The following is a 25,909-nucleotide window of genomic DNA, read 5'->3' on the forward strand; positions in this document are numbered from 1 at the left end:
TATGCATGCCCCTTACAGACCTCTTAGGAATGGGGTGAGGTCAATAGTGGATAGTTTGAGGTTAAAGGAGTGGGGGTTTGAGGATGTAACTACAGAGTCAGGTAATGCATTCCAGGCATTGACCACTCTGTTGCTGAAGTCGTACTTTCTGCAATCAAGTTTGGAGCGGTTAACATTGAGTTTGTATCTGTTGAGTGCTCTTGTATTGTTGCGATTGAAGCTGAAGTAGTCATTGACTGGTAGGACATTATAGCAGATAATTTTGTATACTACACTTAAGTCCAACCATAGGTGGCATAGTTCAAGATTGTCCAAGCCTAAAATTTCAAGTCTGGTGATATAGGCTGTTGCGAGCAGAGGAGTGTAGTACTCTTCTCGTGAAATACTTCTGGACTCTCTCAATTGTATTAATGTCTGATATACAGTGTGGATTCCACACAGATGAGCTGTATTCGAGTATTGGTCTAGCAAAGGTTTTGTATGCCCTAGTTAGCAATTCAACATTTCCAGAGGAGAAGTTTTGTAAAATTAGATTTACAACTCTTAATGCCTTTTTGGCAATGTTGTTACAGTGAGCTCTTGCACTTAGGTCATTAAATATGAGTACTCCCAGGTCCTTGACAGAGTGAGTGTTATCAATGAGATCATATTCGCCTAGTTTGTATTTGGTGTACTGATTTTTTTTACGAATGTGTAGGAGAGAGCATTTGTTGGTTGAGATTGATATATATATATCTCAATGTCGCTACAACTTTAAAAGCACAACTACAATGTTGTGGGAAAGTACCCGAACAAACTGAATACCATGCATATAGATACCCACGAAAACTTAAGAAAACACACACACACACACACACACACACACACACACACACACACACACACACACACACACATATATATATATATATATATATATATATATATATATATATATATATATATATTGGTGGTACAGAATATATATATATATTATATATATATATATATATATATATATATATATATATATATATATATATATATGCAGGTCTTGAGTCTTGGCGTGTTCAGGTCTTTTCCCATGTAAGATTAAGAGTATCTTGGTGACATTTCAATGAGGTCCCACTCGCCATCTTCAGGCTGGTGCTTTCTGCTTCGTGCTTGTGCTTATATATATTAAGATATCTGTTTCAATTTAACAGATAACAGATAATCAGAGTTGGAAGGGACCTTATAGATCATCTAATCCAACCCCCCGCCCAAGCGGGAGACCTACACCATTTCTGACAAATGGCAGTCCAATCTCTTCTTGAAAGTCTCAAGTGATGATGCTCCCACAACTTCCGAGGGCAAGCTGTTCCATTGGTTGATTGTTCTCACTGTCAGAAAGTTTCTCCTTATTTCCAGGTTAAATCTCCCCTTGTTCAGTTTCCATCTATTATTCCTTGTTGGCCTACAGGTGCTTTAGAAAATAGATTGACTCCTTCCTCTCTGTGGCAGCTCCTCAAATATTGGAAGATCGCTATCATGTCTCCCCTGGGCCTTCTCTTCACTAGACTAGCCATGCCCAGTTCCTGTAACCATTCTTCATATGTTTTAGTCTCCAGTCCCCTAATCATTCTGGTTGCTCTTCACTGTACTTTTTCTAGAGTCTCAACATCTTTTTTGTAATTAGGTGACCAAAACTGGATACAGTACTCTATGTGTGGTCTTACTAAGGCTTTATAGAGTGGTATTAGTACCTCACTTGATCTCAATTGTATCCCTCTGTTAATGCAACTTAGGATTGCATTAACTTTTTTGACTGCTGCTGCACACTGCTGGCTCATATTTATCTGGTTGTCCACTAAGACTCCAAGATCCCTCTCACAGTTACTGCTATTGAGCCAGGTTTCACCCAGTCTATATGGGTACTTTTGGTTTTTCTTGCTTAAGTGTAGAACTTTACTTTTCTCTACATTGAATTTCATTTTGTTAGATATGGTCCAGTGTTCTAGTCTGTCAAGATCCATCTGGATCTTGAGCCTATCTTCTTGGGTATTAGCTATTCCTGCCAGCTTAGTATCATCTGCAAATTTGGTAAGTTCCCCTTCTATTCCCTCATCTAAGTCCTTAATGAAGATATTGAAGAGTACTGGGCCTAAGACAGAATCTTGTGGCACCCCACTGCTTACTTCCCTCCATGTAGACTTAGACCCATTAAGGACTACTCATTGAGTACAGTTTGTCAGCCAGTTGTGAGTCCATCTATCTATTCCACTTTTTTCTAGCTTACCAAGAAGTAGGTTGTGGTCTACTTTGTCGAATGCCTTGCTGAAATTTAAATATATTATGTCCACAGTATTTCACTGGTCTATTAATTTAGTCACTATGTTGAAGAATGAAATAAGATTGGTTTGGCATGATCTGTTTTTAACAAACCATGCTGACTGCTAGTTATTACTTTACTTGTTTCTAGATGTTGGAAGATCTGTTTTTTTATTATCTTTTCCAGTATCTTCCTGGGTATTGATGTTAGCTGTATCTTCCTGGGTATTGATTTTAGGCTATAGTTTCCTGGGTCTGTTTTTTTTTTCTTCCTTTTTTGAAGATGGGAACCACATCAGCTCTTTTCCAGTCCTCTGGTAGTTCCCCGGTGCTCCAGGATTTTTGAAAGATATGGTGCAGTGGTTCTGAGATGACCTCTGTCAGCTCCTTTAAAACTCTGGGATATAATCCATCAGGCCCCAGTGATTTGTGTTCATCAAGATCAGACAGGTGTTCGCTTACTATATTTTTGCTTATTTTAACTTTTATTTCTGGTCTGTCTTTTACAAGTTATGTTTTTGGTAGGTTGAGCTATAGTTTCTTTTTGTGTGAAGACCAATGCAAAGAATGAATTAAGCAGTTCTGCTTTCTCTCTGTTGCCTATTACTTCCTTGCCATCTTCTGTCTTTAGTGGACCGACTGTTTCCTTGATTTTTTTTTCTTATTATTTATTTGTTTCTGGAACCTGACTATGATTCACCTTGAATAAAACTACAAGTACAGTCTTGAGAATGGTTCTATTAAGGAATTTGCAAAAAAAGTGGAAAGTCAAATGTACAAAAAGGATAAAAAAATATATGCTGGCAGTTAGATTGGTTATGTTCCATTAAAACAACAATGCATTAAATGTAATGCCCTGTATAAAAAGAGAGGGAGAACATGGTCTAGCCTACAGTCTCCTTTTCTCTCTTCTTCAGTTATGAGAAAACTGAATGCTCCAGCTTCAAACTTGTGCCTTTGGGTCTCAGATGGCTGAGAAAGGACTGTAGGCTCTAACTGCAGAGCATTCCTTTTGTGAGCCCTGGAAACAGTGCAAGCTAGCACAAGAGGCGTTTGGGGGGAATCACATGTAAATGAAGAATAGCTGTGGGCTCCCAGGGAGAATTGTATGCAATTCATATCTTAACTTATGAATATGTTCCAGTGGAACTGGGATACAAAGTATTTCTGGATTCAGCAGAAAACTCTTTTACTCAAAATACAGTCCTGTTGCAAAAATGGTGTTAACCGGATAAAGAAAAAAAGAGTTCATGTTCAGAAAAGCACACAGGTAGGGATTTTTCCCCCTTCGTTCCTGTGTAAATATATAGATGTCAATACAAACTACAACTTAAAATGAAACCAAAATTTTAGAATGAAGTGCTATGTGTTATTTATCACTAGTATGCTGCATTTTATCAATTTTTGATTACAATATTTTAAATGAGCATTTTTGCCTAGGATTCTTTTCAAGTCCAAGATTCATAAATGCAGGCTTATAGCAGGTACTGACATTTCAAAGAGTGTTAGTTTTATATCTTCCTTTTCCCTCTGTACATTATGAGTGGTTGATCAAAATACATATTTAATAGTTGTCCTCTATTTTTGTGGATCTTCTTTGTTTCATTCAGAAGAAGACTACCTATGTAGCTTTTCATCAAACAGGAGAATGGATCCACAAAACCACTCAGTACTAAGCTAGCACTCCTTTCCAATTTAATGGAAATTCTGGTTAATTTACCATGCATCAAATCCATGTAAACTTTCCAATGGAGAAACCAATACAGATATTTAAAACGTGTGATGGATAGACTGTAATTTAAATTAAGGATACTAGTCTGCTTTTTTTTAATGCTAATGTCTAATATAATTCGAGCAGGAAACAATCCATTTATATGTGTGTTTTTAGAATGGTGAAGGAATTAAATTACTGTAAGGGAATTTTATGCCTAATAGTAAAATATAGGATGCAACACTTTGGAATTCAGTCTAAAAGACTGAATCTTTTTTCCCCACTTAATCTTCTTGCTGTACTTCAGTTCTCAAGCAACTTTCATTTCACAGGCTTACTTTAATGGGTACAATCTATTTTTTTTTTTTTTTCATGAAAAAGCAGGAAATAAGCTGCCTTTCCTGGGAAAAAAAGATTTACAAAATGTAATCATTGTTGAGATACTCTCTTTGAACTGGCTTGTCTGCAGGGGTGTCTGGCTTCCAATCTTTCCATTTCTTTAGAACACCCTTACTAGTTCTTCGAGTAGATCAGGTACACTGGTGGTTCACTGCTTTGATGTCTTGAATGAATGAAAGAAAAGCATAATAAAAGGGAGCTGTTGATCAAGCATAAAATACTCTTTAAGCCGACAGAATGGCAGAGTTAACACATCCCTAAGCTGCTTTTAGTTTTTCTCTCTTTTTTTCTTCTTCACATTTTCCTGTGCTTTGTGTACAGTGGGGGTTTGTACTTTTTTTAAACCCTCTGATCTATGTACTATGCTACCCTCTTATAATAACATGAGAATGGGATTGTTTCTTTCTCTTGTTTGCTTCACTACTTTCCCTTTTCTTTTTATACTTCCTTCCTCTCCATTAGCAAAGTCTAAATTTGTGTCTGGCTTTGAATGTGGGTGACCTTGAAAGTTGAGGATGTTAATTTGAAACAAATGGGATAATAAATAAAACTTTTAATTGCCCTATTCAGAAAGATGATTTGTTTTTCCCTTCAAAAAATGTTACCAAAATTAGAACATTAATCTACTTCTTTAAAAAATGAAGTACACCGCCAATTTTTTTCTCTTGGAAGCAGAAGAAAGTGAAACTTATTTTTTTCAATAGATCTAATTTGATCATTCTTGTATTCTTATCCATAATGTTTCATACTCAAACTGGCAATGTGTTTTGCTTGCTTGGATTACATTTGAAGGTTTTTTTCACTGATTTTTTTGTATTATATTACTCTCATGCTACTTGTGGCTATATTACTGTTTAAACCACCCTCTGAACTAAGTCTTCTGTTTTCAGGAATAAGGAATTCACTATTTTGAACTATATTTTGTACATGGAAAACTTTCTGGATTGGTTGCGAGTTCTGCTTAATGTTCAGAAGCCTAGATTCCACAGAAATAATTTCTAGAGAAGAAGTTTTACCAAAGAGTTTCTATGTGTCTAAGAGAAAGAAAAGCAAAAGAAAACTTTTTAAAAAATTCTACAGTTCAACCTAAACTAGCTGTAACTGGAAAAGGTTTCTTAATTCACAGAAGAATACAGTTCAATACTAATTTATTGAAAGTACTATGACCTAAAGTGGTTCTTTTGTCTGTTTGCTTGCATGCTTGTTTTAGTGTAACATTGAATAAATGTTTATATGTCGATGCCATTCCTTTCCATACGCTTAGTTGTCCCATTATTGCTGATGTTCTTTTCCCTCTTTTTTCTGGATTGAAAACAAAATATCCTATTTATAGGTACCTAGGACAGGAAGAAGCTGTATGCTTCCATCTCAAATAATCAGCATTGGCATATTTTGTTTTACTTATACAAGAAGAGAAGAAAGGGGAAAATATTGACTGTGCTGCTGGCCAATCAGATATACCCACAAAGCTCGCAACTAGGATGTGAGGAAGATAAAGTTGCTTTTTTTCACAGTTGCCCTATAGCAAGTTGTACTTAAGACAATGCTCTCTTGAGTCTGAAAATAATATATAGCTATCAGAGGTGATAGGTAACGGTAGCTTCATTCGCCATCATTATTGTCCCCTTGAAAAACATCCAAATTGGTGACCGTATGTGAGTGCCACAAATTTAATTTAAATTGGTAAAATAAATCAGTAAAGTAAATATTGTGTTGTTCTGAATCAATTAATGATCCTGAATGCTAATATCCTAAGATGAAAACTTTACAAAATTTTATATACAGCTTCTTTTTTCCTCTCTTGGATTTTTTTATCCCACCTCATAAGTTTTTCTTCATGCAGAACCAGCTCTACTGTGTTTTTCTGAAAACACGACCCACCCCAATAATAAGCCGAACCCTAATTTTAGAGGGTAGGCCTAATATTACCCCTACTCAAAAATAACCCCGGGGGGAATGGACTTGGGCAGCGCGAGTGGCAGCGCGAGTGTGGAGGGGGCAACTGTCCAGCTGCAGCTGTAACCCGCTGGCCCCTTGGGGTACTGCAAATACTGCTTTTGCCCTTCTCTTTCTGGGTGCAGCACTTCTGCTTGTTGGGCAACTTCCCCGAAGTTGGTAGCTCTGCGGCCAGCTGCTTTGCTGTTTCCCTTTTGGAGAGGCTTGCGGAAGGCTTTCTGGCGAGCGGGAGGAAAATGGGGAAGGGGATGTTTCTGCCTGTCATCCATTCCTCAAGCTCATCACAGACTGAAGGAAAGATGGTCAGGCAAGAAAATCCCGCTCTCCATTTTCCTCCTGTTTAAAAAGCCTCCATTCTGAACACCGAAGGTTCAGAATGGAGGTGATGGTGCGTCCATGGCACATCCAGCTCACCGAGTCTGGCCTGCTGCACCTCAAAAAAAAGTAAGACCGCCTCGAGAATAAGCCCAAGTACTTATTTGCAAGTGTAAAACAAAATAAGACTTGGTCTTATTTTCTGAGAAACACCATAGTTTTTCTTTATTATAATTGCTCAGTTTTATGTCCTTTTCAAGTCCAGTGTATATTTTTAAATAGAATTATTAAAAGCATGAACAATGTTTACAAGTTTTCAAACCTGTAAGCTGCCTTTTCCTCATTTTTTCTAACATTTTTATACCTTGTTTTTCATAATTTCAAGTTTTTCTTCTTAGTCCTTGCCAGTTCAGATCAGAGTGTTTAAAGCCTATTTTACCCAGTTTGATAAAATCCTCCTTTCTTTATAATATATTTTTTATAATTTTTCCCCATGCATCTTAACAGAAAATGGTGTATTACTAGGACAGAAGTTGTTAGCTATATAATGTCACCATGCAATCCCAATGGAAGTATTGGGACAAAACCCAGTAATACCGCTGGAATTTTGTTTTAATTGTTCTACTTTTTAAATCTTTGTTAGCTATTCAGCATTTTATTTAACTCCATTATGCATCCAAGGTTCAGATTATGTAGAAGAAAATAAAATGTACAATACAAAATACAATATAGCATACATAATAAAACTGTGTTTGGGGTTAGTGTGCTTTGCTGTCAACAGAACACAAAGTGTACAGGCTACAAATACAGCTTGCTACAGCAAGAATTATCTTGAGATCTTTATCTGCCAAAAAAACACACCCTGCATTGAATTCTGACATGATAATGTTTTAAGAAGTATCAGCAGCTCATTACAAATACCTCAATAAAAATTACAATAAAGCAGAACCCGATCCTGTGATTAAAAAGATGTTTAGCATGTACAGTTCAAAGATGTATCTGTGTGTGTAGTTGTATGTAATTGCTTGAGACGCTCTCTTTTTTAAAGAGTCATTTATTGGAGCTCTATGGTCTTTCAGTTAAAGACTTTTCATCCACAAAGTCAAAATTTTCAAATAAGAATTTAAAGGGGGGGGGGGAGTTAAAAAAACAAGATTGAAACTCTGAAATGTGAACTTTTACAAGAGAGACTTGCAACATTTACACATGCTAATGAATTACTCAATTATTATAAGCAAATTATTTGATAAACTGGCTATTTTGTTTCTTTATGTTTTTATATCATTTTAATTAAAGCATTATATCATTCTTATTTTTAGACAACCTGTTTATCGTTTTTTCTTACAAGAACTTAAAACAAAATAATACAATAAAGTAATCTTAAACCATGCATGCGTCATCCTGCAATAGGATGGGGCAGTCTGCTCTCCTGTTATAGTTTGGTGGGCAAGGTATGCTTGTGTTTTCATCCTTCTTCATGATTGATTGCATCCACATACTCTTAGTGATTCTTTTTTGTTTATTTTTAATTGTTACTTTAACCCTATTAAGTAAGCTGTATCAAGTCCCCCTGTGCCTGAGATGGCCAATTAATAAATTATATATTTATATTTATGTTTATATTTATATTTATATTTATATGTATGTATGTATGTATGGTATTCAGCTTTGTTCGGGTATTTTCCCACGTCATTGTGGTTGTGCTTTTAAAGTTTTAGCAACGTTTGGCAGAATCTCATCTGCCATCATCAGGCCTGATGATGGCAGATGAGATTCTGCAAGCTCTCCTAACAAAAGCACAACTGTAACGATGGGAAAATACTCCGAACAAAGTGAATACTATGTATGTATGTATGTATGTATATATGTATGTATGTATAATTTATTTGATTTGTCAATTGCTTACAAGATAATAGGTATAAGTATAAACATAGTTATGAATACATGGATACATATAAGAAAAATAAAAGAAACAATAGGACAGAGACGGTAGGTATATAATGTCAAAGGAAAATTTATGGAGAAAAAACAAATATAAAAAACAAATATGTGACAACCTACCTAACTGGTTTCCATTCTTAGCAACCTTTCCTGATTTGTTGCATCTGAATTCCTTTTGACTCTCTTCTGGAACATGGTATCCATTCAAGTTTAACATCTGTGCCCCCAAAAAATCACAAATTAAAATGTCACCTCAGATATGAATTCACCCAATGGCCTTTGACTAACTAGCATGTCTCAAGTTTAGCTTACTACAGCAATATAAGGATAATATTAATGAGAGATAGATATAAAAACAATATACTTCAGAAGCATTGTCATCATAAAGTTTCTGAATCAATTGCACTAAAAAAATGCACAATAATTTTATTTCTTTGTTTATTTATGATATCAATAACCCACCCCATAGGGTTCTAACAACATGCAACATCAAGTCAAAGTGGGGAAAGCATAATAACAAATGGTTAGATTCAGAATTAGTATTAAAATCAGTCGAAATCAGTTCTTGAAAGCTCATTTGAAATAGGATATATTTAATGTTTGGAATTACAGCAAGGTGGAGAATATACAGAATGTACTTTAGGGAGGAGGGCATTCCATAAGACCGGGACTCTTACAGAGAAGCCCTGGTATCTCATCCATATTTTGGGACCCTCACAAATGGGTCTGTTATAGGGAGCCCTCCCTGGGTGACCAGTCCAGAAGGCAAATGCATTTCTGAACGACATTTCCTGGAATCTATGCAGTAAATTTAATATAGGTGTAATTCTACACATAAGGACTTGTGACTGGTCTCTTTAGTAATAGCTGCAGCTTCCAACTTGTCTCCAAAAGCAGTCCCATGAATAACACTTTGCTGTAGTCCAGCCAACTAGCAATCAGGGTATGAGTCACTGAAGCCAGTTGTAGTTGTTGCATTTAAAGAAGAGATGTGTTTACACTTAGCGGACCAATTTATTGAATTCTGAAATCTGTTTAGCCCCAAAGAATCACCATTCATGTGGATACTAGGGCATTCCAATCGTTGAAAGATTTCCAGAACAAAAGTCACAGAACTGTACTGTGATTTCTTTTATTAATTGAATGTCTTTCAATTTCAGCATCATAAATGTATCCATTTCAACTTAGCTTAAATCAGACTGCCTACATCAATACTCTGATATTGCAGCGCAATGGACGAAATGCCTGGAGAAACTTGGGTTCATGTATAAATCTTTGTGACTGTGAACTATAGTTAACATCCATTTTTCAGTCTAATCTGCTTTTCAGCATTGTTTGATGGAGTAAAATATGTGAGAGGGTGAAAAACCAGTACACCACTAAAATATTTTGGAGAGAGAATGCAATATATGTGTAATAAACTGCCAGAGGTCTCTTTATAACTACCCTGTTTCGCCAACAATACGGCCTCCCCCAATAGGAAGTCCCAGCATGTTTTATAGGCATGAAATGAAATTAAGCCCCTCCCCCCAAATTAAGGCCTATATTAAAACATGCGAAATGGGGGGGAATGGTGGGGGGACTTGCCGTTAGGAAGTACTTTTGTTGCACACCCGGATATGGTGCTGCCTGCGTTGACCCCGATATGAAGTGCCCTACCAACACCGAGGTCAACATCCAAGCTGTCGCCACCCGCCCATCCAAAGATGCAAGGGGGGGGAATTAAGTCACCCCCGAAAAGACAGCCTAGCCATTTTTTCAGGGCTCAAAAAAAAAAAAGACCCGGCCTTATTATATGAGAAACATGGTATTTAAAAAGTAATAAAATCCATGTCCTTAAATAACTCATTTTGCTTTGAGAAGGAAATCAACTTGTCACACCCAGTTCTGGATTTCATACTTCCACAATATTTATTTTTGCTGTTACATGTTTTAAATAATTGTGTTTGGAAAAACAACCCAAAAAAATTCCTCTGCCTACAATTTTTTCCCCTAACAGCACCTTTTAAAAATGTACTGATATATATATATTGCCAGAGCTTGGTTGGATTTTTAGCCAAACAGCAAAAGGTGGTGATATTAAATAAGATTTTAATTATCTTTTGAAATATTTTCTATACTGATTGCACAGCCAATACCTGCAAGAAAAATACCTATTTTCATTAAGTTTAAGTTGTGATGATTCTTAAACTTTATTTGAATGTTTTTTCTTTTCTTTATAAAAGTTTCCTTTCCCATCAGCACTGGATATAAGCTGACATTCTCCAAGTAATGGCATTGCCATTTCAGGCTTTCTGCTTAGGATTCAGTCCAAAAGATATTGTTTATGGTTCATAAAATCTTACAACTGTGACGATTTTAGGATACTGGCAGTACTGTATAGGGTCTCAACTTTCATTGTGCTGTAAATTAAGGGGGGAGTATGCTAATACTCCTTAGAGGACATTAAAACAGAGCTCAGCAATGGTTAAATGGAATTTTATAAGTGCATTCAGTGAAGAACTGTTTTGCATTACATGAGTTGAATACCTTAGAGATGACACACATCTGCAGGCACTTTATTAAATCCTTAGTCAGCACTTTTGAACATGATGAGATTACTTCTTCATTTGACTGGAGAAAGGAAAGCTAAGATCTTGTACTGGGCTGCAGAATTCTTTTTGATGTTTCACCTTGAACATTTGGGAAAGGGCGGTGAAATCCATTTTATGGACTGCACAGAATTGCAAGAGATCCGGGTGCAGGCAGACAATACGTCTACATGCCAGCTCAGGCATCCTGGGAGTATCCGATACAAAAGGATTCTAAGAGCAGGTATAAATCTGGGAAGTTCCTGAGATAGCCAATAAAAACAGATTAAAAGTAATATAGGGGCATTTAAAAAAATAACTTTGACCGCAGCTGTATAATATACCCAAACAGTTGGAAATTACATGGAATATAAATGTAGATTCTCTTGGCACACCACAAACAACCGCCCGTTAACTTTGCTTCTCTAACAATGAAAGTTCATCAAAAGGATCGTTTGCCTTTGAAATGCGCATGTAAACTTTTGGTCCAAAAGGAAAGTGAGGGGGGGGAAAACTCCCCAAAGAATAACAGAACACTGCAGAAATACTACTTTGATTAATTACCAGTTAATTTGTTGCTATTAGCTTGAGAGAGGTTGTTAAAGATATATAGGTTGAATCTAATAAAAGCACATGAGCATATATGACACTGTGACATTTCCAGAAGCCTGTATGTAATTGGGTTGTAATAACTGGGTTGTGGCCAAGCAGTCCTGCCATCTGGTTTGATCCACAAAGAGTTAAAGTTGTTCCCCTGGTGTCTCAGGTGTGATTGGTGCCTGCCAGGTGTCACATTGACACCTCCAGTGCAGGGCGACTCTGCGCCTTTATTGACATGTAGCTTGCCAAGAACACAATAGCACTCTGTCTGCAAATCTCCGCTAAAAATCATCTTTAAAAAAAAAAAGAAAGAAAAAGTTTGAAAGCCTTCAGGCTTCGACAAAGGCACAAAGAGCTGCAGTGCGCAGCTCAAAACTCCCGAGTCAGCAACTTCTATTGATTAAAAACTAACCTTTAAAGTAACTCTCGGAGTGTGTGGTTAGCATTTAAATTTAAACATGTCATGAATTGATTTGTGTTACTGAATACCAACTCTGAAGGAGTTACATTCACATCAGGGTTTTTCTCCTCCTCTTCTTCCTCCTCCTCCTCCTCCTCTTCCCCCAATTCCCTGAAGCAGCTAAGTATTTCATGAAGTGTCAGTGGGGCAAAAGAGAGGGAGAAAGGTGTTTATGGGGAATCGGTTGGATTGACATGAGCCTTCTAAGTTTTCTTTCCCATGCAAATAGTCAACTCCTCCCCCCAAACCCTCCCCCCCAGCCAAAGAAAAGTGTGGGGAGTGCAACACAATAATTAGCCCTTTGTCTAACTTTCCCAAGTGCCAGAGAGAGGCCGATTAATTAAATATACAACAGCATTGGGTTTTGGAGTGGGGGTCTTGCTTTCTGGGTAGGTCATAAATTAGGCTGAATAAATACTTCAATGTGTTTGCAGTGGGCCTGCTACGTCAGAGCCCCTGGAAGGTTGGTGGGAGGAGAGCCGTGTGTTTCTTGCTAATGATAGTCACGTCTGGGTCTGTCTGGTTGCTCCTAGCAACCAGACATGATGTAACACCAGGATGAACTTGAACTTGGGGACTTGAAAAGGGAACAATAGACCAGAGCAATCAATAAAGCCTATTTCAGTGAAGGATTACAGAGCTGCTCTGGAGTAACCTTGTCTGCAAGGCACACACTGAATAGTAAGATGGGCAAAGAAAGTTTTACCTTCTTTTTTTTTTTTTTAAGGAGGGCAGAAGCACTGCAGAACTCTTTTAAAAAAAAAAGAAGAAGTTATGCAGTGAGTAGCAGAGGAGAAAAAAATGTGGCATGGAAAAGGCACCTCCTGCTGTCCAAAATGCGGATTGTGTGTCACTAAAAAAAAAAGGGGGGGGGGCTGTGTATACAGGCTGCCTTCCGCAATAGTGTAAATTAAGTTTAAGTATTTTACCGCATGTTCCTAAGTGATCCCAGGCATATTGATGTCCAGATTCAGAATCAAATCACTGTAGTACTTTTCAGCAACTAAGTACTCAGACCAAATTTAAGTAGCCCTATCAATTATTTAAAGCTTCTAAAGTAAACATTATATTAGATCCATAATCAAGCCGGATGGCAGGGTTTAGCCTCTTGATAGGAAAGTTTGGAGTATAGTTTGCCTAACAGTTAGAAAGTTGTCCAACTTTTTGCATCTTGATTCTAAAATGGGGCGTTGATAAAAATGCCTGTTCTGCTGCATAAGGGAATTCTTGCAGGTGGCACAGACACATACCATGGAAACATTTAAGTATTGAAACAAACCTTTGGTTCATTTAGGAAAGACCCTTATTTGAAGTTGAAGGTAATTTAAATTAAATATATATTTAGTACCAAAGTATTTAAATGTAATACTTTCCTGATGACAACAGCATAAACCATAATTCACACAAAGCATATTTATGAAACTAGACATTTATTTACTCTGTTTTACTGAGTGAATTAATTTTCTCAAAATATGTTCACACTAATCTGGCAGGTAACATCTGCATCAAAATAACGAATACAGATTCCTTAATCACCCAAGGAAACTTTTGTGCAAAAAGTTCCAAAACAAATAGATTTCTATTCTATTCTCAGCCAATTTCAATCTAACTTATGAGGAATTCTGCGAAACAATAGCAGATGTAAATATATTAATTTGAAATGTCCAGAAAACTAGGTAGTAAAGTGAAAAAGTATACACATTGACACAGTTTCTCTTACAGTTAAATATTTTAAATAAAATAATACTTGTTTAACATATCTTCGTGACTTTCTGCCAACACTTAAACCGTGTAATATTTAAACCAGCCATCTTTTCCCATTTTTGTCGTGTAATATATTTAAATCTAAGTACTTGGTTATTAGGTGGACTCAGTAACAATTGAAAATCAGCTTTCATCTCTAGAGAGTATTGTCTCCTTCATAGGAAGCATGAGTTTTACATGATTAATAATACATCAGTATAAATTATTGTTGTTCTTAAAAGTGGTACAAGTACAGTGTATTTTGTCTTTGTGATGTATCATTGTTCAGAAATTCAAGAAATGTAAAATGGTCATTATGTGAAAAAAAGCAAAGTTAAAGAACAGACAGATCTATGTACAGTTGATGATCTTAGACTATAATTTAGTTCAGTCTTACCCACTGGAGTAGAATCTTATAAAATCCTATGTCAGCTATTTGGGACTTAATGTGGTGAAAAAAACAATTGAAAACTGTAATCATCCAAACCTCTGTTCCAGCAATAAGACTTTCCCTTTTTCTCCTCCATTTACAACTCCAAATCTGCTTTAAGAAATAAGGAATCCATTTCAGTGTTGGGTGGCAGTCTAGTACGATAGATCTAGTTGGATGCCATCAGTTACAAATGCTTTCAATGAAATGTATGGAAAATGGAGAGATGCTATCATTGTGTGAACTTGCAACATTAGACTGGCTAACAACTTGACACCAGTGCCAACTTATAAATGTGCATGTTAATAGTCACATATGCATGTTAATAGTTTACATGTTACATTGCTTTTCTCCACAAGTGAGCTGTTTTCTCAATCTTGGTCAGAAAGAAAAGAATATTTCTGGGAATGTCCCACTTCTAGAACGCTCTCTGAAGAAAATGTCCTTTGGTTTTTACTCATTTTTCCCATCAATCACTGCAATTCTCAAGGACATATCTTCACCAGGACTTTGAAGAAGTTCAGTATCAGCTCTGGATTTGTATGTCAGCTGATGTTTGAAGCTGATTCAATTTATTTCTGATTATACACCAGTTTATTTGAAACCAGAGTATAACTGTTCCCTCCGCTCCCTTTTTGAATCCATGAAGTTCCACAGAAGTTAACAATGGTTTATATTCCCATTGGTAAAAATTCTTTTTTTTTTTCATCATGCCTTCTAGCTCCTGGATTAAAGACAAAATCACTCTCTTTCACATCCTGTTCCTATTTGGAACCATATTTACACTGTTTACAAATTTTACGGTGCCCTTCTTCACTTTGTTTACTGCAACAGCAGGCAGTTATGATTATTGCTATTGGGGAAAGCATTTATTTGCACATTTGCTGGCATGTTACCCTTATCACTATTGTAGCCAACAAGAGACTTTTAAATGCAACAGAGTTCTAGCTATTGGTAAGCCACCATTCATCACCTATTTTTTTCTATTCTGAAAGAAATTCTTCAATGAATGTGAAACTATCCCAGATCAGCTGGTTCCAAAGTGATGGAAGTCTCAAAATTATAAAATCCCTTTCAAAACTTTCCATATCCTTGTTATTTTAAAATGTATAATTTCATAATTCATGACAAGATCATTAGATTCTCATTCATGAATAAACATTAACAGCATCAGTACATATTTGAAATAAACCTGTATGTCTTATAATGAAGCTATTGAGACTAAAGCCTATTCTGAATTTAAGAATTATATTTTATATTATGGCATAATTCTTTTTGTTTACTGTAATAGAACAATTGATTTTATCAGACCTTTTTTATTTCTATCATAGATTTAGTATAGATCAACAATTGTTTCTTAATTTGGACTTATCTTTCATGTTTTAAATTGAAGTTTGAGTTTAAGATGTTTTACACAATTCTGCACCTTTTGTTTCATAGACTTTCAGTCAGTGGCAGGACTCAAAAATTTTTACTACCAGTTCCATGGGCATGGCTTGGTGGGCGTGACATGGCTTGGTGGGCGTGGCTTGGTGGAGGTGGCAGGGGAAGGATACTGTAAAATCTCCATTCCCAACCCACTCCAGGGGAAGGATAATGTAAAATCTCCATTCCTTCCCTACTCTTGGGAAAAGGTTACTGCAAAATCCCATTTCCTCTCCATCCCACTAACCTGCTTTCCAGCTCCCTTTTCCTGTGCAGGGAAACAAAAGAAGACCTAGCTGATCAGCTGGGACTCAGGAGGCAGAGAATAGATGGAGGCAGGGTGGGGCCAGTCAGAGGTAGTATTTGCCAGTTCCCTGAACTACTCAAAATTTCCACTACCAGTTCTCCAGAACTGGTCAGAACCTGCTGAATACCACCTCTGCTTTCAGTGCAAAAAGTATATATTAACTAGATCATTAACGTAGAAATTTGTATTGCAAAATACTTTCTTTTTCTACAATATTTCATTTATTTATTTTATATTTATTTATTAAATTTCTATGCTGCCATCTCCCTACCAGGTGACTCTGGATGGCTATAGATTAGAATAGACATTAGCCAAGGCAGAGTGGCTGTGCCTTAACATGGTTATAACTGGATATTAGTCTTGAACTGTTTTAGCAATCAATGTTTATTATAATTATACGAAAATAAATGCAATGCCTGCTTAAATAATATTTTTGGTCAAAATGCATCCTAAATAAATGTGAACCTTGATTACCGCTGTAAGAACATATAGTTGTGTTTAGACGCTGATGAAAAATGTCAAGGATGTATATTTAGGAATATAAATATTCCTATTAGTCAATTATGTCAAGCCATAATTACCAAGTTTGTGATGATATTAACAATTTGACAAATTTCTAACAATGGGAAACCACTGCAAAAACTAGGTATTCTTGTGCTCCTTTATCCCCTCCACTTAAGGCCCTTTATCTCTTCTTTTAGCCCTTTTTAATGAGTTGTGGGCATGCAGTTACTTAGTATTCCCTGTGCTGTCATATTACATACATTCATATTGGTATGTCCATTCAATATTGTTCATTTCCCAATTGTCAGTGAATTATACAGATAAATAAGAGAATAAGGGTGCACTGTTTTAATCTAACTTGATCTGTCTCACATTCTAGTACGGAAATAGTGAAATTAATGATTCTTGGTTTTGTTTTTTTTTGCAGAGTTTCTATCTATGTCAATGAATTTATGTTAGAATTGTCTCGCAGACCAATAATTCTGCTTCCCTTTGTCTTCTTTGCAGTCCTGGTACCTGGGATAAAACTCACAGCTTCCCACCATCCAGCAGACAGACCACCTGACCCCCATCCCAACTCTGTAACATGGAAGCAGCCACAAAACAGTGTTGTTACTTCACGTCCATGGAAGGGGAGCAGACAGAGATTGACAGCAAACAACTGCTCTTACTCGGAGACGGCAAACGTTATGATTGAGCATCCAAGGCCGTAATATTGTGGTGGGGGGAGGGAGTTGGAGGCTTGGGGTTTTGGTTTGGTTTGAGTTTTTTTAAAAAGAACACCTTAGTGACCGACGTAATTTCTCATATGGTGCTGGAAATGTTTGAGCTTCATATTTTTGAAGTGTTTCAAGTGGTAGTATAAGAATTAGGGACATTGGGTAGCAGAGCGAGCCTGCTGGCTACTTACTGACTTGCTATTGTAACCCTTTCCATATAGCACCTAACTGTTTTACAGTATTTTTTACTGATTAATTTCCCATCCGAGTGTGAGACTTACTGAGAGATCCGAAGAGCTACACATAAAATAACTTTATAGTATAGCTATATATATAGCATATAGCTGAGTTCTTCAGTATGGAGCTTACAAGACAGTCGTGGGCATGATTTTTTCTGTAACATATCAGGATATTTCTTTTTTAAATTTTGCAATCAGCAATTCAATATATGACACGAATCATAAGATGGTTATTGACAGGTTGGTTTTCCACACAAGTGGCAAAGAAATATAAACCATCAACCTACTACAGGTCAAACAAAAAAGAAAAAAAAATTAAATGCTGCACTTAACATGAAACATTTTTGACAATTTTCAACAATGACATAAAATTCATATGGAAATGGGGAAGTTGGTCTGTTTTGATAGAAACTGACAGGAATCAATCAAAACAATCGAATTTTGAATTGAGAAAAGTGCAATTTCATTGGATAGCTAAATATCTTTGTAAGATAGAGATTGTTGAAAATTCTATTTTTGTTTTCCAAGTCCTTCCACCCCAGGACTCTAAATTATTGGGGTAAAAAACAGCCTTGCAAGAAAAAAAAAGGGGGGGGAGCTATTTTTGCTTTTTATGTTTTTTATTGTTAAACTTGTATCCCTTTAAAACTGAAGGAAATTTAAAACGTTCACACACAAAATTTAATGGTGCTTTTACCACAATATGTTATCTTCATTAAATGCTAATTATTTTCTGTTATCAAAGCACATAATTAAAATTAAATCATAATATCTATTCATTATATAAGCTAAAGTCAATTATAATAGAGTATGACAATTCTGACAAATCATACATGTTTCCGGCAATATAGGGTATATCACTTCTTAAAATATCGCGGCCACAATTTAATGCAGAGGAAAACATGCTTAAAAGGTAGCTTTAAGCATTTTGTAGCCTGCATTGGATTGCAGTCCTTAATATAATAAGAGAGACAGCTGTCCAGAAACTAAAATGCCTCTTGTGTCCCTGAACTGGCTGTTTCTTTTCTTTTCTTTTCTTTTCTTTCTGGACTGCAAAGGCATCAGTAGAAAAGCAAAATATGGATTTATATTTTATGCCAGTTCAAAGTGAGGGCACTTGCTTAAAAAAAAAAGTTTGGACCCCAAATGTCCTGTATCTTATGTAAAAAAAAAAAATGAAAAAAAAAAAAACAGCAAAAAAACAGCAAAAAAAATGCAAGTGATTTTTTTTTTCTCTCAGACAGCGGAGCACCCCTTTGCTTTCCATGCAACTTTAAGAAGGTTTCCTATATTATACATATATATACGTTCTGGTTGGCAAATCTAGCTAATCAGAGAAAGTCTCTGCATGTTCTAGTGTTAGTAACTAATTTTTATATAGTTAATGTAGGGTAAAGTAGAGTGCATTAAGACACAATATTGTAATCCCTAATCCAGGCACTTGCCTTTAAACTATGTTTGTTCGGCCCTTCAGAAGGGTTTCTACTACTGTCCTATACAATCAAGTAAACTGAATTTCTTGGGAAGACACTTTGCTCCTCATCTTTTCCCTAAAACTATTTTTTTGTTTTGTTTTGTTTTCTTGATTTGCACGAAACAAAATAATAATAATAATAATAATTCCATATCAATGTGCCTTGCCCTGGATAGCGATTATTTGTGGAATTGTTGCACATGTTCCTCTATTGAAAGGGTTATTTTTTTTCCCCTAGTCAAGCATTTGGAGACACTTTTTTGTAAATGTGACTTTTATGTCCACCATTGTCAGTTTCAGCATCTTAGAATACAGTAGAATGTTAGTTGTTTCACAGATAAGGGTAGTGTTTTCTTGTCCTGTACGGTCAGTGGCAGTGCTATTCTGATATCTGTAGATGCTAGAGTATATCAGTATTTTTGATGTGGCTGCATTTTACATTTTCCTTGGAGTCTTCCTTTTGTTCGTTTTTATTTTTATTATTTTTTTTCCCAGATATATGAAAATATGCAATACCTGCTTATATCGTGTAGAAGAAAAGCTTAGCAATTCTTAATTTTTCTTTCGTTTTTTTTTTTTAATTTGACCAAAGTCGGTGCTGCACTTGAAGCAGCGTGTTTTAGGTGTTTGTCTTTGTACTTTTTTGTGTGTGATTTTTGAATGCACACGCAGGAAGGGCTCTTCTTAGAGAAGCAGTCAAACTGTGAAGCACTAAGCTGGACCCTGCTTCAAGCAGTTTTCGTTTTTCAATTCTTCCTTTCACAAGCAAGCCTTAAAAAAAAAAAAAACCTACTGTTTTCTTCAAATCCCACACTCATTTTTATTAGCAGATTGCAATCAAATCACATTCAATAAAAAGTATGAAATGCCCATTTTTATATGCACGTTTTTAAACTTCCAAGTTCTGAAAAATTGTTTACTGGTTATTCTCTATTTAAGGAAAAAAATGTTTTGGATTTTCATATATGTCAAATAAGTGGTTGAGTAGTCATTTGCTCTGTTGTATTGTGTGATTGTTAGTATTATTATGGTATCACATCCACTAGCCAGCATCTTTTGCCTTCCCTATAGCACTTAGCAGGGCATTACCTTATTAAGACATATGTGCACTAAAAATAAAAAAAAATTAGCAGCTTTCAGTGCTTCACAGTGAAGGGGGAAAAAAAGCCTAGACAAACATTTTGTCAGAACCTTGCTCTAAGCCAAGGTATTACCAGTAAATTGGTTGTATATACAACAAAATTGCACCCTTTTTTAAAAAGAAAAAAAAGAAACAAAGCAAACTAAGCAATAGTTTGGGCAGTTAGTTGTTTTTAGTAAGCATGTGATAGTCATGGCCAGAAACAGAGAGAATCAAAGCTGCCCACTCAGAAGCTATGTAATATGTATGTTGTATAGTTTTATTGATTACACTGATTTATTCTACCCTATTTTATAATGCAGGACTTTTGTAATGTTGTTTAAATAAGGAAAATTTCTGTCAAATTAGCTTAGTGAAATTCTGATTGTTCGTTATAAAGGCAGCATTCATAGAATTGCTTTTTTTTTTTCCCTTTGGGAACTGGATTTAAGTTAAAAACTTTCCTGTTTCCTTTTTTGTATGTATTTAAATACAGTTTTTTCCTTCTCTCAATAGTATAGCATATTCCTATGCTTGAGAAGTATAGGCTACTGAAAAACCATTGTAAATGGACATTACAGATATGCTGTATTTTTGAAGGTGTTTTATCATGTTAAGTTTGAAGGTGGTAAAGTTAGGGAATTCTGATTGGAATCACACGAAACAAATTGTTTTTAAAGGCTTTTAACATTAGGTATGCGATCAAGGGTGTTTACCAACAGAAGCTGTAACGTATTAAACACACTAAATTAACATTTGTTTCATCTTATTGTCATGCAATAATAGCAGTTTGAATCTGTTCAGGTGTGGAGAACAGAGTTTTATTCCTCAAAGCAGAGTGGAGAATGTAGATCTGAAGGGAGACAACTGCATGGGGTGTGCAGCCCTTAATAGAAAAGTAATCCTGGATCACACACTGCAGAATCAGATTAACATACCCATTGCCCAATTCAAAACTGCTTTTTATTCTTTGCACAAACAGCTTTTCTGCCCAAGTCATTCTTTCAAAATGACCAGATGTCCAACACCAACCCCTTTTACTTCCTTATCCCAAATAGAAACAGCAGTTCTTTCATTGAATTGACTTGACTATCAGAAGTTTTATTCTCTTGATCCCTTTCCAAACTAGGGCTTAGCTTATTGTCATCCTGCACACCCCAGAGATATTGCATTATTTATTCATTGTGATATATATATATAGATGCAATCTTTCCCAACCTGATGTTCTCCAAGAGTGCAGGACTATGGTTCCTGTTATCCCAGGATAGCATAGTCAGTGACCATGTTTGGTCATGAAGATAAGATGTAGAGACAAATGTGGCTGGAAAATCTTGATTTGAGAAGAGCACTAGCCATGGGCGTACCTTTTCTGTAAGAGGGTCCCCAGCCTCCTCTTTCAAGTTGACAAGTAAAGAATAGAACTGTTTTTTTCATCTCCACAGAATTCAGTCAGCCCAGAGGAATATGCAAAAATCTCTCTACCTACTTTTTTTCAATGTCTTCTCTTTGTTCCATATAGTTTGCAGTTTTGTAGTAACAGTATTAAATTTACTGTGCACATACACACGAGAGAAAAGGTGAAAAACAAACACCATCCAAATACATGGCATAAGACTGATCCTTTTTTCCCTTGTGATTTTTTTTAAAAAACAAAACAAATGTCAATATTATTCTTTGCATTGTGTCTCTGGAAATATCTTTTTATGGTTTTACTTTGGTAGAAGGCCTCCATAGAACAAACATTGCAAACCACAATGGGGATGAAAATGTAAGGAGAGCTTCAATGGCACTAAAAGAAACTCATCTTTCATACAACCTATTGGGGAGAATCTCATGAAATAAACTCTGCCTACCAGGCAAGGTTTCCATTAAATTCAAGCTTACAAAGCCAATTTTGTCTTGAAGTCAATGCATGTATTACTGTTGGACAGTAAAACCCGGCTATGCCATCATCAAGTCCAAGGCTGTGCAATAGTCTAATTAGTATTGAGTACCATTTCCCTTTTATTTTTTCCAATTAAAAAAAACCAGTGGGATGAAAATTGCTTTGCTATATAGCAGGTAACATTGAAGCTATTCCATAGCACTTAACTGTAGTGAATACTGTGTCACCAATTCTGAAATCAATTTAAAGTTTAATGCAAATCCATTACATGGTGCTATTACAGACTGGCAAAATGATTTACAAAAATGTGACAACTTGGGCTCAATTCACTCTGCTTTCCAACAATGTAAATGCATAGCAGTGTTTATCTGCATGAGAACTATGCACTAATATAAATCTGAAAAAAAAAAAGAAATATATCAACCTTGGTATCTACTTTCCGTTTACTTCAATCCTTGCCTTTTTGGTCATTATTATAAATGCCAGCTTTAGGACAGAAAGAAATATAAGAAAACCAGCATAATACCTGATATATTAAAAATGTAGTGCCTGTGAAATCTGTATTATATTGCTCTTCTGAAGTAAGATTTTTCTACACCAGTAGCCTTCGCTGTCTGTCAGAACCTTCTGATATAGGTGATGTAAAATAACCAAACAATATTAATGCATGCTATTCCATAATGCTTAGTGAGCTGTATGAATATTACTCAAAGTTATGTTAGTCTTTTTTTTCCCCTCTGATTTGGTTCTTGTCAGATAAGTTAAAAATATTTCACTGAGAACACAATTCTGTTTTTTCTTGATTTTGGGTGTTTTCAGTATTTTGGAAATACACATTTAACTTAAAATTCAATTCAGTATTATTTGTGGGGGGCATTCTTCACTCTTGAGGGCAGGTATGGGGTTTGAAATCCATGCCTGGTGGTATCTTTTCTTTGCTTAAGCAGCCTAAGAACTCTAAACGCTTATCTCAGAAGAAAAAAATCAGACATAAGACTTCAGTGGAAGCGACAATTCTCAAACTTGGAACTGACATTGAAAATGTTTTCCTAATGGACAGTGTTTAAACCAGGTACCCTGCTTGACCCTGTTTCACACCAGACCTCCTCATTTAACAGAAATGTGTAAGAACTGTAAAACCAAACCTCATATGGCTATTTAGTTTCTGTACACTGCTGGTTTTTTTCCCTCTCTCTCTTTTTCTTTTTGTCAAAATTCTGTATAAACTTTGGACCTGATTCATGAGTGGTCTCCAGGAATTAACATAGGATTTTGGTTTTCAGGTTGGGAGGTGTTTTTTTCTCCCACTCCAAATGGTATAGCTTTCTTTTTCTTTCCAAGATGTTTATTCAGCATACTGCTATTATTTGAAGGCTGTCAGGGCATTGCAGAAAGGCAGAGCAAATCTTGATTCTCCTATGTTGAAAATATTAAAGGTGTAGGACATGGGCAAGGGAAAATATGAGATTATAAGGATTTAAGGAGAGCATTTTTACAGCACTCTAGACTGGATAGGAGAACTGTTCCACAGAGCAAAGTAGCATTCCATTGGGTAAAGAAAAAGGGCAAGATTTTGTAGAGAGTTTGTTATTTTTCCCATAACATCGTCTAATGCAATGTCAGAGGTGTTTCATTTGATCCATGCTAGGCAACCTCTCTCTTTGCACCCATCCTAAATTTCCTGATTTTATTTATTTTTTTAAAAAATATATTTTTTAAACCTAGGGTAAAAAAAGAATCAGCATTAATGGGAAGCAGGCATGCTGCAAAGCCAAGCCCTTTGCTCTTGGCATGACATTAATTGACAAGGAAGCTCCTTTGGCCCAGACAGAACCCATAACACGTTGAGGAAATAAGGACAGATCTACCCAGTTTTTCTAGGATTCAATAGTGTAGCTTGAAAAAGGATGACAGGTCCAAACTCAGTTGTTGGCCTCTTGTTGGTTCATGAGAGTTTAATAACTGGCTTTGCTAGTGTTGCAGATCTTTTGTGAATGCACAAGACCATTTAATGAGATATCCTGCCAGAGCAATCAGGGTATATTTTGAAGACACCAAAAGTATCCTCTGACACCTCCCCCCCCCCAAAGTTAGCTACCCCTCAAACTAAATTGTTGGTGTCCTCAATCTTGATTCACTCATGCTTTGGATGAATCTTTTTTTTTCTTTCCAAAAGAAAGGAAGAAATCAGGAAGAGTCCAGATCTAAGGAATGGGATTAGCATAGATAAGAGAGCTGGCAATAGGGTGGGAATGGCCATTCAAGTTTGAGGAAAGAGTCTATGTCAAGGCCTGTGGGCCAGATCCAGTCCACGGGGTGCTTAGATCTGGCCCACAGGGCACCCTTGAAACAGCGAAAGACCAGCCTGTGGTGCCTCTGTCAGCGAAAACAGAGTCCGAACTCCATTTTTGCTGGCAGAGGACTGCAGGACATTGAGCTGGCCATACCCATCCTGGCCATGCCCATCCTGACCACACCCACTCAGCACCCACAACCGTGATGCAGCCCTCAATGAAATCAAGTTTGACACCCCTGGTCTATGTGATCTTGGAGAGAACAAATGTGGAACAGAGTAACGAATCTAAGAAGGCAAATCCTTCACATTCTGTTGGAAAAAGGCATCCAAAAGGTTTAAGCAGGTTTTTTTTCCCCAGGCTTACAAAATATGGTAGTGGGAATATTCAGCAAATAAGAATATCTATGATATAATACCTGCCCTTGGCTTTTTTGCACAGTTAGCCATTCACAAGTCCACTTACTCAGGTCTAACAATCAAACATTCGATTTGATTTTTCTTATCTTACGTAACAATGCATTCTCGCGTGAAAATTTGCTGCAAATTCACTTAATCCTTGTTTTAATATCCCTGTGTTTCCACTTTTTTATGAATCGGGTCCCTTGTGCCTCTAGTATCTTTGTATTGATCCTCATAGTTACCATTTTAGGTTTACTGTGTTCTGTGAAAATTTGAAATTGGTTGAGAATCACTGTGGGCATCCATTCTTTTCAACTAAATCTGCAGAATTTTTTTGAGCTGGTGTGGTTTAGTTTAACTCTTGTATTCAACCATTAGTACTACCACCCTCTCACATTACAATACAATTACTGGAAGCAAGTACTGCATTTCCTATGCAACAAAAAAGGAAAATAAAAAATTGCTAATGCTAACAGGCTTTGTTGTTCTTTAGTTTATGATATGCATGCAACTATATTTGTTATATATGCAGAATTATGACCAGCTGAGCTTATAATACTGTAGCCTAAAACTAGTTTAGGATATTGTGATGAGACAAAACAATTAGAGTATTGTTAGATCATTGTCACTTCAGACAAATATATCGTAGTCTTTTTATCTGATTCTGGCTGTAGCAAAATGGCAGATCCAGGGACTTTACCATATAGCAAAAATATCAGGGTAGCACCTTTTGTGACACAGAATGGGTACAGAAGGATGGAAATTCTACATCAGCCTAACCATTCAGTATATCTAATGAAGTAAACTGCAGCTCTCAAAAGCATATGCCTTTTAATTAAATGTGTCGGTCACAAAAAATGCAACCAGATTCCTGATTTTTGCCCCCATAGACTAACATGGCTCTACAATATCTGCCTTACAGCATTAAGAACTCTTCACTACCTAAATAGAATGCAACTAGGAAAGTCTCAAAAGCAAAAACACACATTCACCTCCCAAATGTTGTTAGGTACAATTAATTCAAGTTCAGAAAATTGGATACATTTTATCTCAAGATACAATCTACAATACTGAGGCAAATTCTTGGATTCTGAAAAGTTACTTGCATATCGGTAGATTTAGATACA

The 25,909-nt window shown here is 36.2% G+C and overlaps 1 protein-coding gene across 12 annotated transcripts in view; it reads left to right on the forward strand.

The window, feature by feature from the left end:
• The window catches only part of NFIA (nuclear factor I A), a 479,105-nt gene extending 453,850 nt beyond the window's left edge, over nucleotides 1–25,255 (forward strand). For all 12 annotated transcript variants that reach the window (XM_087960371.1, XM_087960370.1, XM_087960368.1 and 9 more), the window contains one exon: nucleotides 17,158–25,255. In XM_087960371.1, coding sequence (XP_087816497.1) covers nucleotides 17,158–17,175 — 18 coding nt within the window. In that variant the 3' untranslated portion in view covers nucleotides 17,176–25,255. The remainder of the gene's footprint in view (nucleotides 1–17,157) is intronic.
• The last annotated feature ends 654 nt before the right edge of the window (nucleotides 25,256–25,909 follow it).

This window comes from Notechis scutatus, chromosome 3 (genome assembly GCF_049901735.1).
Source record: "Notechis scutatus isolate UNSWTSFEM ecotype Mainland chromosome 3, rNotScu1.2, whole genome shotgun sequence".
NCBI lineage: Eukaryota > Metazoa > Chordata > Lepidosauria > Squamata > Elapidae > Notechis > Notechis scutatus.